Source organism: Nanorana parkeri, unplaced genomic scaffold (assembly GCF_000935625.1).
Source record: "Nanorana parkeri isolate BGI_ZX_2015 unplaced genomic scaffold, ASM93562v1 scaffold98, whole genome shotgun sequence".
Classification (NCBI taxonomy): Eukaryota; Metazoa; Chordata; class Amphibia; order Anura; family Dicroglossidae; genus Nanorana; species Nanorana parkeri.
The window spans coordinates 1,906,346-1,923,880 of NW_017306366.1; the positions used below are offsets into that span (position 1 = coordinate 1,906,346).

Sequence of the window (17,535 nt, forward strand, 5' to 3'; positions counted from 1 at the left end):
CAGGTGGGATTCTAATTTAGCTGGCCGGCACCTCTGAGCCAGCTAAATTAGAACCCCACCTGTAGCTCCTCCCACCGGACCAGCGCTGACTCGTCGCTGCTCTCTCCAGCACAGTGAGTGAGGGCAAAGGGGGGGACGGGACAGGACAATATTATGCTGCAGAGTATTATTGTAAATGTATTCTCTGCACTGTATTAGATGTATTAGCAGTACATACTCTATATGTACTACATATAGAGTATATACTGCTAATACAGTGCAGACAATACATAATAACATGAATGGATTAAATGATCTGTATGTAGCCCTGTACTATGGATCATTTAACCCATTCATGTTAGAGGATAATTGTAAATGTATTGTTGCAGGCACTCTATATGTACATGTACTATATACTACATATAGAGTGCACTGCAACAATAGATTTACAATTATCCCCTGCTAACATGAATGGGTTAAATGATCTATAGTACATGATATGTAGCCCTGTACTACGGATCATTTAACCCATTCATGTTAGCCGTGCAGAATTGTATATCTATTGCAGTGTGGTCTATATGTACTGTACATATACAGCACAAATGTCCCGTACATTGCAGCAATAGATTTACAATGATCCCCTGCTAACATGAATGGGTTAAATGATCCATAGTAGAACTACATGTTATGTACTATTATGTACTATGGATCATTTAACCTATGCATGTTAGCAGGGGATCATTGTAATTCTATTACTGCAGTGTACTGGACATGTGTACTGTATATGTACTGCGGATCATGATTTAACCCATTCATGTTAGCAGGGCAGAATTGCGAGCACCTCCCACAAGCTGAGCACCGAGATGCGATGCAGCGATCCTGCCCAGCGCCGACTACAAGAGGCACCACGTGAGGCAACAGAGATCGGAGTGAAACTGAGTGACGGAAGCTGGGACGGGGCTGGCTGTAAATCTATTGCTATAGTGTACTGGACGTGTGTAATGTATATGTAGTGCATATATACAGCACATACCTCCACTACACTCCAGCAATAGAGTTACAATTCTCCGCTGCTAACATGAATAGGTTAAATCATGATCCATAGTACATAACATCATTTACGGATCATTTAAAGTCACCTGTCCCTTTAAGAAAAAGTAATTGGTATCGGCAAGTACATGAGGGGAAGTACTTGTACTTGGGCCTGAAAAAGTGGCATCGGGACATCCCTATTTTAAAGTAACTAGGATTAACTTATTTTCCTGCAGCAAAGTTTATGTTTAACTATTGCACTGCACCAAACCTAAGTCAACACGACGACGCACAGAAAAACAAAGAACTTCTCTGGAGTATTCCTGAATAGGAAACATTGTGGCATACATAATTACCACATTAATAGACATACAGAAACAAATATCAAGTACAGGCCGTGCACCTATTTCTGCTGACCCATCTCCTGGGAGCTTTGAAGGTTTTCTGATAATGAGTGAAAAGCAGAATGACTTGTACAGCCTCCCGCCCCCCTCATACCCCACCCAAAATTCTTGACTCCTGAGAGGTCAAAGACTGTTCTGACTGCTGACCCTGAACGCGGCACATTCACCTCACTGGAGGTGACCGGGCAATGCAGGGGCCCTTGTAAATTGCATTCTGTGTGACGGCAGGTCTCTGCAGCAATACAATGGAGATCAGAGACATGAACAGAAGAATCTATAGCAGAAGAAGGCTGCTCGTTCTAAAAGGAAACAAGACATCAAAAATAGTATCACATGACCGACTACTGGTTGTCTGCAAAGGATGGTGCATGAAAAAGAACAGCAAGTGTTTAACCAGTAATGAGGGGGGGTCACAGGGTTATAGTGATCAGAGGTTGTATACAGAAGAGATCTTCGGGAAATAAGAGGTTAACAGAGGGGAATGCAGAGGGTTTTGTGTGCCCTGGATTTCCGTGAGATAATATACCGCATTCAGCTGAGGCCTACACCATAACGATCCCTCCTCCTCCTCCTCGCTGACATTGCTGCATTGTAAAGATGACTGAAGACACCGGCATCCCTGTCACCGAGTGTCAATCAGGACTGAATCTGCACAGGGGAGGCTACCATATAGGAGGAAGTGATAAACAATTGGGAACATGAGCAGGTGTAATCTTTCCTCTCTTCCAGGCAAGGCCCAACAACCAAAAGGCCCTGCTATACACACCATGCCTGTTCATACCCCGACATCCTCCTAACCGGAAGCCTGCTAGCCAGAAAATCCCAACAACAGCTTCTACTGGGAAATCATCTACTATGGACATGGGTGATGAGGCAATGTAATGGGGACAGAGGTACCAGGGGGCTGCAAGAGGACAACATTACCATACAGTGGGGTAGAAGTACAGGATGGGGACATCAAACAAGGTCTCAACATCAGCTTCTGGGGTCCCCAAAATAACAGATACTGTATTTACTTATCAGGAATTATTCACCGATCATATAAATAATGTGTGTGTAAACATAAGATGGATCCACATACTGTACATTTTGTGTATATATCATAGCTCATTGCACCATTTATATTGGCGTGTCCCAACCAGACTTTTAAAGGAAAGGCGGGCTGTGACACGCCGAAATACTGGTGCAATAAAGCCATTAGATCATCCTCCTTTCAGTGTGTACAACGCCGGTTGCCACATCACTTTTTGTTTTGCGTGCATTTATTTTAGATGAGATATATATCGATATAGATACATATAGATATATATAGATAGATAGATATAGATATATCTATCTATCTATATATAGGGTTGAGTAGTAGAGGTGCCGACGGTTCTTCAGGAAGAGTTATGTCCAAATGGGAGTATACTTTGTCCGATGTTCTGAAAGATGTCAGATTAAACTTCTCCAGTTTGGACATAAACTCCTCATTGTCTCTACTACTTCCTATTTATCTACTGATGTTACATTGCTGCACTGCACCCAAGAAGGCTGTGATGTATACTGTGGAGGGAATGCATAAAAACTGGAGCAGACAGAATCTGGGGCAGATTTGCACTGCGACCAATCAGCATATCTTTCTCATTTTCAAATCTTACCTGAACAAACTGAAGCAAGAAGCTGATTGGTTGCCATGGAAAACTGCTCCAGTTTTGATAAATTCCCCCCTGTATGTATATAGATATATAGTGATATGTGCTCTCATGTAGTACATGCCTGGGATGGATAGCTATATATACATTGGCGAGTGTCCCAACCAGATTGTTAAATATATATATTGATATGTGCTCCATGTAGCAGATGGCTGGGATGTATATGGTATGTATATAGATATATAGTGATATGTGCTCCCATGTAGTACAAGGCGGTGATGTATATAGATATATAATGATATGTGCTCCCATGTAGTACAAGGTGGTTATGTATATAGATGTATATAGATTATGTATATATAGTGATATGTGCTCCCATGTAGTAGATGGCTGGGATGTATATGGTATGTGTATAGAAATATAGTGATATGTGCTCCCATGTAGTAGATGGCTGGGACGTATATAGATATATAGTGATATGCTCCCATGTAGTAGATGGCTGGGCAGAGGCCTCCGCACTGGCCCGTCCTCCAGGCTGTCACCGTGTCCCGTCCCCCCCTGCAGCCATTACACTGCCTGTCATGTAAATGAAGAATGTCCTTATCCGCGGCCTCGGTCCGCCATCCTCCCCACTCACCTCACCCCTAATGCATTCTGCGGCGGTGCCGCTCGGGCCCGGTATCCCCCACCACCTACCTCCCTCACACACACACACCCCTGTACGCAGCTACCTTTGAACAAATAGTCGTATTCGTCGTCCCGGGTTCCCATGCTGGCGGTGAATGTAGTGCTCCGGATCTGCAGCTATCGGCAGCAACCGACAAAATCTCCAGGAAGCCCGGCTATGACCGAACCCCTCCCTGAAACAGGAACAACGCTTCCGCCCAGTTCTCGCTGGAAGCAAGGGGGCTTACAGCACTTCCGGGTTCAACGAAGCACGTCGCCGCCATCTTGGTACACCCATTTTGTTCCGTGACACGTCACTTATGTCTCACGCTCGTTTTATTTGCCTGTTTCGGTTGGAGCTGAGCGAAAGTTTTAGTATAAAGTTTATTGGGGTCGTCGTTTCCCAATCTGTCAAGTCAGTAGAAGTAACGTTTGCGTGAGCTGCAAAATGGCGCTTTGTACTGCAGGAGGTGCTGCAATATGGCGGGCGGATTGCAGTTTGCTCTGACACTGCGGCAGAGCGAGTGTTACACGGAGATACAAGGCGCCTCTGTAACCAGTCAGACTGGTACTAATTGTGACAAAAGGAAATAGATAACAAACCCGGGCTATGTATAGATAGCAGAAAAATACGCTGTGGGCACCACAGATCATGTGACTGGCTTGTTATAGAGTGTGATCGCACATAGTGCCTTTAGTAGGTTCCATGGTGTAATGGTTAGCACTCTGGACTCTGAATCCAGCGATCCGAGTTCAAATCTCGGTGGAACCTAACATTTTATTATTTTTCCCCACTTTACCTTTTTTGAATACTTTTGTCTCTGCCTAAAATAATCTGTTCAATATGGTTTTTCATTTGTTTCACATTAAGTAGGTAAACACTGTTTTGAATTCATGTTTTCGATGCATATTTACGTGTAACCTGCAAAAAACTACAATGCCCAAAGTTGGCCATAGGGGACGCTTTAAAAGGATCACCAGTTTAGTATTATCAGTGATTAACAGCCCTAGAATTATTGCTCGCACTCCGACATTCACGTTATGGGCGGAACTTTTATACACGAAGCCCGGGAAGGCGTCATGGAGCCGCCTTCCCGGCCAATCAGAAAGCCGGGCAGCGTGTAATGATGCGTCGCCCAGCTTCCTGATTGGTCAGGAAGCTGGCCAATCGGGAAGCTGGGCGCCGTGTAATGAAGCCCGGGAAGCCGGCCTCATGCTCCCTCGTCATCTCATGACGAGGGAGCATGGAGCCGGCTTCCCGGCCAATCAGAAAGCAGGGCGCCGCGTCATTACATGGCGCCCGGCTTTCATGATTGGCCAGCAAGACGGCTCCAACTGGGTACCGGAGAAAGGCTGCTCCTGGCTGGAGAGGCCCCAGGGGTGACAGGCTGGACATGCTGAGGTGAGAGGGGACAGACTTTCTTGTTAATCGGGAAGCCGGGTGGTGAGTTTTTACACGCTGCCCGCCTTCCTGGCTAATGAGGAAGCCAAGTGGCGAGTCATTACACGCCACATGGCTTCCTGAATGGGACTTCCGGTACTCGGTATTTGGTATCGGCGAGTACCGGGAAAAAATTATCGGTACCAAAATGCCGGTATCGCTGCATCCCTAATATTTTCCTTCATTTTGAATTCATGGTTTACATTGTAGGCCTTTTGTATGCATGGCCTGTAGTTTCCATATACTGTATGTTGTGTATCTGCATTCATATGCAATATTGGAACATGTAATATAAACTATAAACCATGTTTGTGATTCTATATGCAGTAGATCTTTTATATATAAGTACCAATAATAAAAATAGATAAAATGAGTAAATTCTTTCTTCCATGTGAGTGTTAGGTAACTGGAACACACAAGGTAGTGATCTGAGCGCCCGTCCTGGATGGATAAGATAGGAGGTAAGAAAACAGGAAGTCCACTCAGCAGGATGTAGTGGAGCATGACTGAAGATTGTGCCTGTCAGCACTTTGGCAAGGCTAGGCTGACCATCCTCAGGATAGCTTGCATTGTGACTGTTCGAACGCTTTATCTGCTGGAAGATAACATTCTGATGTGCACACAAAACACTAGATCAGGGGTAGGCAACCTCGGCAAATCCAACTCCCATCATCAAGACTCTACCTCTGGCTGTCAGAGTCTTGCAATGCCTCATGAGACTTGTAGTTCCACAGCAGCTGGAATGCCAACGTTTGCCTAACCCTTTCTAAGATAGATGCCTGAAGGCATTTAACCCTTTTGCTGCCAGAGGCGTTTTTGCTTCTTTTTTTTTTATGCACATGTTAAAGATGCGCATTTTAGGTCTGAATAGTACTTGAAACTCCCACAATTAAATATTTTCTGAAAAAAGAGACCATGGAGGATAAAATGGTGGCAGTTGCAGTTTTGCATGATGCTAACTGTTTATTAAACCCAAGTTTTCAGTAAAAAATATACTCCGAATAATAATAATCTGGAAGTGATCGGGTGGCTGTAAAGCTCACTTCCAGTGTAAGGCCGGCAGTAGGGACCGTGGCCGGCTGTAGTTGCTCATTGCTAGTACAGCAGATGAGTGTGACATAATACTCAGCCGGCCCTCCTGCTACAGAGAGGCCCGCCATCTGTTATGCGGAAAAAGAACCAGAATATAAAAGCTAAAAAAAAGTACCTAAAGGGGTTGATTTATAAAGGGTTTGTCCAGTGTATAGCTAGGCAAACGCATGTGTGCATGGCATTACTGCTGCTAGGTGGAGGAGTATAGACAATTCCTATGCACTTCGGCTCCATCCATGTCATGCTCACTTTATCCAGTCATGCCATGCGAATGGTGTTTGCCTAGCTGTACGCTGGGTAAACCCTTCATATAGCAGCCCCATTGTGTATTTCCACTGTTGCACTCAAATTTGAGAACACCCCACTGTATGTTTGTTATGTGTTCTCATTCACACAGCACACCTAAAAACTAGGGTTGCACAGATACTTTTCGAGTACCAGTGCAGATACTTGGCATTTTCATGAGAACTACCTGGGTTGCAGCGGTTGCCGCTGGGACCTGGCTCTGGTGCTCCATTTGATTATAGTTAAAAAACACTATTTGCTGCTATCCCATAGGCTCACAAATACTTTTATTTTTTTTATAAATTCTTTTATTTGAGAAGGTTTCAAAAGACAAAAATACAAGCAAATGTAGCCAATACGGGACAAAACTTCCATCACGTGGGCGCAGCCACCGAGCAGGTACCATATATACTTATCAAACATAAAATAAAATAAACATATGAAAATAAGAACACAAAGGCATAAAAAACAGAACATGAAACAACCCTAGGGCAGACTGAGACGTGGATCACTCAATGACATCATTCCACTTTGCGGGCCAGTATGATCTCAGGCCACCGGAGACCCTAATTAAGTCTCCAGTGGACTCCTATTCATTCAATACGTCATCTGAAATGTGGGAGGAGCTAGTCAGACTATACGGTTCCTTCAATGCTTAAAGCACCATCCCGCTTTCCGTAATGCATTGTGGAGAAGGTGGACCATAATGGTTTCACAGGTGTCATGCCATTTAGGGAGGTAAGTATTCACATATCTTAGAAAGGGTTGTGTATGGACTCACAAATACTTTTATATATAAATATCAAATATTTTTTTTGGCTTTAGTTCTCTAGTGGGTCACAGGAATACATTTACTCACTACAGTCGAGAAACAGATCCCAACAATATTATCCTGATCCACCCTGCTGCCTGATTGACAGCTGCCTCTCTAGAGCCAGCTGTGCTGCCCCCTTCCCCTGTCTCTCCCACCAATGAGCAATGGAGGAACAGAGAGGGGAGGAGGGAATCCCTGCGGGGAGCGGTTCCTAACAGTCACTGCTCTCTGCAGGAGAAGAATGTGAGCTGAGCGATCAGGGGTTTGTGATCGCTCAGCTCTCGATCTGTAGAGCCGGCGTGTGACAGCTGCAGAGTATCCCACCCCATCTCTAAAGACTGCAAAGAGTGTATATTTTACTCTCGCAATAGTTCTACTTTTGCTAGCTTTACTTCTAGTTCCTAGAGGTAACGCTAGGGAGTGGAGCTTTTCGCCATAATGTGTAGTGTGCGCAGCATATTAGCACATTATGGTAGACTTACGTGCCTAACTGATCCCCTCCAGTGCAGTGCTCCTCCTCTCTGGCACTTCCATCTTCAGCTTGCTCCTCTTTCAGGTTGTAAGTCTTTAGGAGCTTGATTGGCCAGGCCCCGGTGATGTAATTCCTGCGTATGCGCAGGGGAGTAACTCCATTTTGGCATGCCAGGTCTGTGCGCTGAGCTCAGCGTGCGAAGAACAAAAATGGCGAAATGAAAAATAGAAGCTTTTATGGCAGAAGAGACTTACACAGTCTTATCTGCCATAATGAAAACCTGGCAATCTGCATTTTTTTTAACCTTTACTTCCACTTTAAGTAGGTTAGTGACACGGCTGTAACAGGGTTCTAATGTTACGGTACAGTACACACGGTTCCAGTAACACCAGGTTTTCAGAATACACAGGCTCTGTTCACACCTGCCAATGGGGCCAGATCGCAGTAGGGTTGCCACCTTTTCTTCCAGCAAAACCCAAACACTCTAGCGACGCACAGAAATTTTTGGGGAGAATGAGTCACGGATTATTCATGTGTAAATAGCGCCACCCATTAATATGTAAATATCACAGTCGAGACTATTTTCAGTGGGGGACCAATAGCCCCTATCTTAATTTTGGTTGCCCCTGTCTGTCCGGGTGAATCCTGGACAGGTGGCAACCCTAGATCGCAGAGACTCATTATTCCTCAGTGGGACTCATGCGATCTGCTGCAAGCGGGAGGCGATGTATAATCCAATGGCGTGTGCACAGACCCGCAGCTGTTCACAAGCAATCGCACAACCTGCGATTACCTGAAAACGATCGCACCTGAACGCAAACAGTGAGGCGCTGCGATCTGACCACCTTCACAAATGTGCCATAGAATGAGCTGAGAGAGATGCAGAGTCATACTTGGCTACATTGTCTCTCTAGACAGAAAATAAAAAGTTGTTTGGCCTTGTTCCTGGGGAGAGAGGAAGTGTGCTGGGAGAGATAAGTGCACTGACAGTTTGGAAGCTGTGACTCATTTTACACTGAACTGTTAAGATGTGCTGAGACAGGGAATGGGAACAGTGCAGGATCACAGCGTGTGACATCACTGACATATTTTGCCTTCACTTGTATCTACAGGCGTGATAAATAATAGTGCGGAAGTTCTTCTTGTGGAACGAACACAAGCTTGTTTTGCATAATGGGTGGTATTGCCTGAAAACTTGCAACTCAGCTTGTTCAGTGTACAATTCTCGGTCATTTCTGATGTGTATTTGATTTTCACCCAAATGCAAAAACACCTGCAGTTCACATGCCACCAACTAATATTTTATGTCATAATACAGTCACAATTTTATATGCTATTTCAAATGCTGATGAACTCACTTAAGGTCCCCACACACCTTGCGATAATCGTACGATAATGGCGGGAAATCCCGCAATCGTACGATTATCGTAAGGTGTGTGGAAGCCGTGCGACCTCTACCACTGTATGGTCGCACGACTTTTAACTTACAAACATGGTCGAAAATCTACCGAGCATCGTACGATGTTCGGCGGGTGTGTAGCATGTCCGTACGATAAAAGCCAGACGGGCTGGTGTGCGCAAGCGCACGCTGCCCGTTCGGCATTGCGGTCATCGGAAGCTCGCCCCTCACGGGGGCGCGGCTTGCGATCATCGCAAGTACGATCTGCCTGTCCAAGATAGGCAGATCGTACGTTTTTTAAAGTACCTTACAACCATCGCAAGACAAAAGTCTTGCGATGGTTGTAAGGTGTGTGCCCAGCATAACGATGGATGCGGCTTATTGATGTTTAAAAGCTGGGTTTACACCAGGGCGTACCATAGGCACGCTTTTTCTGCTCGTTTTTTAGCACGCTTTTTGTTCAGTGAAACGCGCGTTCGATGCTCGTTTTTATACCTCCCTGGCGGTATGATTTTTTTTTCTTTATTTTCTCTATCTTTTTTTCGGTTTTTTTGGTAAACTTTCAAACTTCCCGTCGGTTCAGCCCCCCTGCGACGCGGCCGCTCGCAAGGGACGGAACCTGGAAGGCGGCAGCGGCCGGAGAACACAGCGAGGATCGCGGATAAGGTAAGTCCTACGCTGTATTCCCGAGTGTGGCTCGGGGTTACCGCTATCTTAACCCCGAGCCACACTTGGGAATACCAATGGATACGCACGGAAAAACGCCCCAAAGAAGCTCCTGTACTTGTCTGGGCGTAGGGCGTTTTTCAGCGCATTTCCACGGGCTGAAATACGCCCAGGTGGCAACCCTCCCCATAGGAAAGTATGGGATTTCACTGTTTGAGCGTTTTTGAGCGCTTCGATCAGTGCTGAAAAACGCCCAGGTGTAAACCAGCACTAACTCTCTGCAGAATCAGCTGGTCCCCTGAGCACTGGCCCTGATATCCTGTTTAGGGTGGCACCTTCCCTTGCAGGGTCCTATGAAGGCACCCTGGTGTGTGCTAGTAAGCTAAGTGTGCCTCCACAAATACACAAGCAGATGTCCATGGCCAAGTCCTCACATGTCCTGCCTGAGGAATGGGATCCTGCGTGACCCCGAAACGTTGCTATGATATGCTGCTTTTGACACTGTTGATCACCCGCTGCTCCTCAAAAAACTCCACTCGCTTGGCCTACAAGACTCTGCTCTCTCATGGTTCTCCTCCTACCTAGCTATGCGCTCCTTTAGTGTCACCTACAATTCTAACCCCTCCTCTTTTTGTAGGGGTCCCTCAAGGCTCTGTCCTTGGACCCCTTCTCTCCTCCATCTACACCTCCTCTCTTGGTCAGTTAATAACCTCACATGGCTTCCAATACCATCTCTATGCCGATGACACTCAAATATATCTCTCTTCTCCGCAACTCTCCTTGCGTGTCACTAATCTACTAACTGACATATCAGTCTGGATGTCACAACATTTCTTAAAACTCAATCTTTCAAAAACTGAGCTCATGATATTTCCACCCGCCAGTGCACCTTACCCCAACGTTTCAGTTGAGATTGATAACACAACTATCCAGCCCTCCCCCCATGCTAAGGTCCTAGGTGCCATCATTGACTCGAACCTCAACTTTCTTCCCCACATCCAATCGCTATCCAAATCTTGCTGCCTTCACCTTTGTAACATCTCCAAAATACGCTCCTTCCTCACCAATGAAACCTCAAAACTACTCATCCACTCCCTTGTTATCTCTCGTCTTGACTATTGTAACTCCCTCCTCATTGGCCTTCCACTACACAGGCTATCCCCTCTTCAGTCTATCATTAATGCAGCTGCCAGACTCATTCACCTTACCAACCGCTCAGTGTCTGCAACCCCCCTTTGCCAATCCCTGCACTGGCTTCCACTCGCCCAGAGGATAAAATTCAAAATATTAACAACAGCTTAGAAAGCCATCCACAACTCTGGCCCCGGCTATATCTCAAACCTTGTCTCAAAGTATCACCCTTACCATTCCCTCCACTCTTCCAAAGACCTCCTGCTTTCCAGCTCCCTCATCAACTCCTCCCATACTCGCCTCCAGGACTTCTCTAGAGTCTCTCCCATCCTATGGAACTCTTTACCCCAACCTGTCCATCTATCTCCCACCTTAACTGCCTTTAGGCGTTCCCTAACGACTCATCTCTTCATGGAAGCCTATCCCACCTCAACCTAACCACTCAACCATCACGTTCTCAAACAATTCATCCCTGCACAGCTACCTCCTCATGTATCACTTACCCCTCCTCTTTTAGATTGTAAGCCCTCAGGGGCAGGGCCCTCCTTACCATCTTGTCTTGAATTGTATTGTGATTGTAATGTCTTCCTTATATTGTAAAGCGCTGCGCAAACTGTTGGCACTATATAAATACTATGTAATAATAATAATATGCCGCAGTCACGTCAATAAGAGAAGTGTTATATCTGCAGTTACAATACACAGACACAGCATGGTAAGTCGTCCCACTGACCCCACCCCTCCCCCCTTCCTTATGATTATGAGTAGATGGGCATCTGCTGAAGACTGCTCTGTCCCGTGCTTTTTTTTCTTGTAAACTTTATTTATACATTTTTCAACAGTACATTAGACAAAAAACAGACAATATTCAATCACACAAATATATACAGTAAGGGAGCAACATACTCCTCAAATAAATACAGATAATACAGAGTTTGCCATGTAGTCAGAAAGGATTACAATTATAACCAAACCATGTGATCAAAATGATATAGGTTTCACAAGTATAGAAGAATGAGCCGTGTGCGCGGGCGAGCCATATTCTGGAGTGTAATCATTAGCTCACCAATGGGCCTACCAAAAAACACGCCCACAACGTAACTCAGTTAGAAGAAAAGTAGAGAAGTGAAGAGAAAGATACAGATAGCTAGTGTTAGTGTAAAAGCACAGAAGCAACAGCGGGAGGGACGGAAGAGCTCCACCGGCCACACAGAAGCCCCTTTATCCAGTGCCCGAAATCTCCACTACTGGCAGATCTCAGGTCGCCATAAGGGTACAGAACTCCTGGGAGTGAACGAAATGAAGCCAATAGAACCAAGTTTTCGGAATTTATCTTCCATATGATGGATTGCCGACGTCAATTCCTCCTAAACTCGGAGGTCTTCAACCTTCTGTAGCCAAAGCCTCAGGGTGGGAGGTTCAGTACATTTCCAAAATAGCGGAATGCGCTTTCCTTTTTGACCTTCTACTGGACAGGAAGTTCAGGGAGCTGAGCTAAGAGAGTTGGAGCTGTTCGGAAACATGAGAATCGTAAGTGCTTAGGTAAAAATGTAAGAAATACTTTGCTGAGCAATGGATATTTGTTTGATTTGGATTCATGATTCAAAAAAGATTGAGAGTTGATTACTTCTTTAACTATTATTTACCACTGGAGCCCTACCTCTCACCCGATCAGCCTGGCTCATGTCATAGCTAAAGCTCATATTATGAAATGGTCTTCTAAGAATGGTCTTAGGTGCTAGAGGCCGCGGATGCATTATTAGATCTTTTAAAACAGAAATTCTATTTTGCCTGTACTAGGCAATGCAACAGGTTTACATCACAGCAGGCAATGTTAGAAGCATTCACATGTCTTTGCCATATATAGAGAACAACAAATGGGGCTTTTAAGGTGTTCAGACCATACATCATGTCCATCAGACATGCGTTGTCCAGTATAAAAAAATACATTTTTATTCATTAAAATCAACATGATTCAGAAACCTGGTTACAGTCAGAATGTCATCAACATAATACAATAACACATTAAAACCAAACTAATGTATTTTGCGTTCCATAAGACGCACCGGACCATAGGACGCAGGGAGGTCCGGTGCGCCTTATGGAGCACTCAACAGACCGTAGCTTCTTTCACAGCTTCTGTGACAGAAGCTGCAGTTAGTGATCGCTGAGACAGGTGGCGCTGTGATTACAGCACCACGGTCTCAGTGATCACACAGAGCACATTGATATAGTGTTCAAAAATTAACTCTTGTCCCTCTTAAAAGGTTTTGAAATCTCATCCAATAGACCATTCCCTATAATCAGCGTATAAAAGTCTACATAAAGGATAAACCTGTACACAATAATGGTGTTTGTGTGTGACATTCATAATGAGTGCTCAGTGATCCAATCACATTAAAGTGACACTAAACTCAGGAGTCAAATCTAAGAAATGCATTAACTATTAACAAAAAAAACCTTATTCGTGCATTACTCAGTTGTAGATTGTTAATTGACTATTAGAAAATCAAATGAACGTACCGAAAACATTTTTTGAAAATTCTACTGGTGTGTGGCCAGCGTTAGACTGGAGTGTCCATTAAACTCTGGAGTCAAACCTTAAAAATGCATTTAAGTGCCCTAACTATTAAAGCAGACCTTCACCGATATCTTTAAAATAACAACACACATACCTTTAGAAATGTTTAGTAATGACAATCTACATACACATACTTCTAGATAATTGCCGGCTTTGTATTCTTTGCACACCTTATTTCTCTTTTCTGCCCCAGTCTTCTCACAGTGGCCATGTTTACTAAGGGCAGATTACTAGCTCTCTATTTACTTCCTGGATTTCTGACGCATGTGACTAGGACATGTGACCATGCACATCATCTCAAGGGAAGAAAATGCCTTTCTTTGAGATCTCGTCAGATGAGATTTTCCAGCAATGCTCTGCTGATTACAAGACAATCCCAGTGCGCATTGTTTTGACACTTGCAGGAAGTGAATGTTCTGCAGTGTAAGTGAAGTGTAAGTATTTAAAAATCACAGCAGTTTACACCTGACATGTCTATGTTACTATTAATCATCATACATAGAGAGATGCATTAGTATTTAGTAGAATCTGATTTTTGAGTGTAAAGGTCCGCTTTAACAAAAATGTATCTTATATTGTGTATCACTCGGCTGTATTATTATTATTATTATACAGGATTTATATAGCGCCAATAGTTTGCACAGCGCTTTACAATATAAGGAAGACATTTCATCCTCTTAGATTAGATCTATAGATCCTCAAATCATCTCTGTAGTGTGCTGACACTGCCCTTTCTTCTGGAGGGTGGCTACCTTTTTTCCCCATGGGCCCTGTGTGTGTTCCAATGTAGCCACCGCTCCAAGCTCACTCCTGTGATGGACTACAATCTCATGTTTAGTTAACTAATTTGTATTGAGCTTGTAGTCCATCACAGGAGTGAGCTTGGAGCGGTGACTACAACACACACAGGGACCACGGGGAACAAAAGTAGCCACCCTCCAGAAGGAAGGACAGTGTCGGCACCAATTCAGAGATGATTTGAGGATCTACAGCCGAGTGATACACAAATATGATATATTTTTATTAATAGTTAAGGTACCCTAACGTATTTTTAAGATTGAACTCGGGAGTTTAGCGAGTGGCTTTTATCAATGGCGCATGAGGCAACCATGACTACTAACATAACGAGGACTTTTGTCAGAGTGTATAAAAGGTTGCTACTGAACAACACTCCCAAGCTGGCTAGACACTTGATAATTTCAGTCAATATCAACCAATTTGGATCCATTGGAAATCACATGTAAGTTCGAAAGTCATTGCCGGAAGTGAAGCATTGTACCATGAGTTTGACCAAACACCAGAATTTAGTCAACTGTGAAATTGAAACGGGTCAACAAACTGACAACTTCAATATAATCTGGAATATATAGTATGGAATTGAAAACATAAAAAAGCTACAGTAATTTGTTGAAAGTAATCAGTTTTTTCCGCCAAGTTCAGCCCGGGCCATTTTTATCTTTGCAGTCAATCATAACCACCATTTCATGATTTTGATTGCTTAGCTATTTCTACAAAGAATGGAATCATAAGTCTGATCAGTCAGCCAAATTGCCATGTGTATGACCAGCTATAAAGGGGCTATTATTAGGAAGCCGTATAGGCTGCTGGTAACAAATACAATTTGGTGAGTTGTGAAGAAAGGTCGCTGTAGTGGTGAGCTGGGGGTAAGGGGTTTAAAATGTTGCTGTGTAGTAGTCATGCATCTGCATAGGCATGGCACATAACTGTTACAAGTGGTAAGCCGGCACACAGATGAGTGAAAACAAATAAGCAAGTAATGGAAAAATCTTTCCATTTTCCACTGCTCACTCCATCAAAAAATATTCTATTTGCTCAATATTTTACAGAACTGGTAAAAGTGCTCAAAAATGCCTCCTGGGTGATACCACTACCTTAAAGGAGAGCCCTGAAAAAATAAAATCTTAAACCTCGCAGAATAACTCTGTTATTTTAGCTCCCTAGACAAAAGGAGCACTTAAAGTGACATTAAAGGATACCCCCCCCCCATGCTGGAGTAAGGACTTACCTTATATGATGCCTCTTGATCAGATCAATTTCTTCTTTCCAGTAGTTTTCAGGAGTCCCTCCAGCGCTGGTGCCGGTTGTCACGTACGGCGGCCGGAAGAGGGCGCCGAGGGGGTACGGGGACGCGGGAAGGGCCGCACGGCGCACAGGCTATCGCCATCCTTCGCTCATCCTCGGAGATCTTCCGGCTGCTGCAGCGACATCTGGCGGCATGGCGGGAGAACTGACACTGCTGCACTAGGTGAGGGCTGAGGAGGACTCTCACCTAGCACAGCAGAAATCACACAGCGACCCACAGGTTGACAACCACTGGACTAAGTGTTAACTGTTATATAAATTAGTGATAGGCCAGAGCTCAGGAACACTTCTGTGTGACTGCATTCATTCTACTTGCTTTTTGAAGCTGAAATACCCTTCCTAGAACAACAACAGCAGACTCCTGACATTACCTGCGTAGAGAGTAGAAAGCACAATCTTTTTGGTAGCTGTACTGGATATAACCGCGTTATCTACGCAGTCAGAATAAAAAAGAAAAAAACAGCATAGGAATACATAGCTAGATTCTTATTGGTTATTTCACTTTGCAATAGCCAATAGCAAACTAGCTATTGCACCCGCCCTCTGCTGCTGTCAATCACTAGAAAGGGACCTGATGGAGAACTTCAGGTCCCCCTCTGCTGATTGGCAGCAGCAGAGGGCAGGTGCAATAGCTAGTTTGCTATTAGCTATTGCAAAGTGAAATAGCCAATAGGAATCTAGCTATGCATTCCTTGGGTGTTTTTTGGGTTTGTTTCTGACTTACGGCGGCCCCGATGTCAGAAAAAAACAAAACAGCAGAGAAATGTTTACTCTGCTCGATCGAGCAGAGTAAACCTTTCCGGGAGAAAGTGCTTCTCTCCCGGGCGGCTATCTAATAGCGGCTCCCGGAGTGTGTCTATGGGAATGTTTGACCATTCTTCCAGAAACGCATTTGTGAGGTCAGGTACTGATGTTGGACGAGAAGGCCAGGCTCGCAGTCTCCGCTCTAATTCATCCCAAAGGTGTTCTATCGGGTTGAGGTCAGGACTCTGTGCAGGCAAGTCAAGTTCCTCCAACCAAACTCGCTCATCCATGTCTTTATGGACCTTGCTTTGTGCACTGGTGCGCAGTCATGTTGGAACAGGAAGGGGCCATCCCCAAACTGTTCCCACAAAGGTAGGAGCATGAAATTGTCCAAAATGTCTTGGTATACTGATGCCTTAAGAGTTACCTTCACTGAAACCAAGCCCAACCCCTGAAAAACAACCCCCCACCAAACTTTACACTTAGCACAATGCAGTCATGCAAGTACCGTTCTCATGGCAACCGCCAAACCCAGACACATCCATCGGATTGCCAGACAGAGAAGCCTGATTCGTCACTCCAGAGAACACGTCTCCACTTCTCTAGAGTCCAGTGGCGGCGTGCTTTACACCACTGCATCCGACACTTTGCATTGCACTTGGTGATGTAAGGCTTGGATGCAGCTGCTCGGCCTTGGAAACCCATTCCATGAAGCTCTCTCTACGCTGTTGTTGTGCCAATCTGGAGGCCACATGAAGTTTGGAGGTCTGTAGCTATTGACTCTGCAGAAAATTGGTGACTTCTGAGCTCTGTGCGCTTCAGCATGCACTGACCCCGCTCTGTCATTTTATGTGGCCTAAAACTTTGTGGCTGAGTTGCTGTTGTTCCCAGTTGCTTCCACTTTGTTATAATACCACTAACAGTTGACCGTGGAATATTTAGTAGCAAGAATCTAATGATTTGGAGGGGTATCCCAATACTTTTGGCAATATAGTGTATATGGGAGCTGGTTACCCTGCCAAAGGATTTGTATTTTTCTATCTTGTGCTGAGATTTCTACCGCTCTGGTAAACAGCACAGCCGTCTGGCAGG

The 17,535-nt window shown here is 44.6% G+C and overlaps 1 protein-coding gene and 1 non-coding gene across 2 annotated transcripts in view; one reads left to right on the plus strand and one right to left on the minus strand.

Annotated features, from left to right (window-relative positions):
• The window catches only part of RAB11A (RAB11A, member RAS oncogene family), a 28,920-nt gene extending 24,959 nt beyond the window's left edge, over window positions 1-3,961 (minus strand). The window contains exon 1 of the mRNA XM_018552843.1: window positions 3,781-3,961. Within this exon, the coding sequence (XP_018408345.1) occupies window positions 3,781-3,820 (40 nt within the window). The 5' untranslated portion in view covers window positions 3,821-3,961. The remainder of the gene's footprint in view (window positions 1-3,780) is intronic.
• A 454-nt stretch (window positions 3,962-4,415) lies between these two features.
• TRNAQ-CUG lies at window positions 4,416-4,487 on the plus strand. Its single transcript has one exon. It is a non-coding gene; the product is annotated as a tRNA-Gln (tRNA).
• The last annotated feature ends 13,048 nt before the right edge of the window (window positions 4,488-17,535 follow it).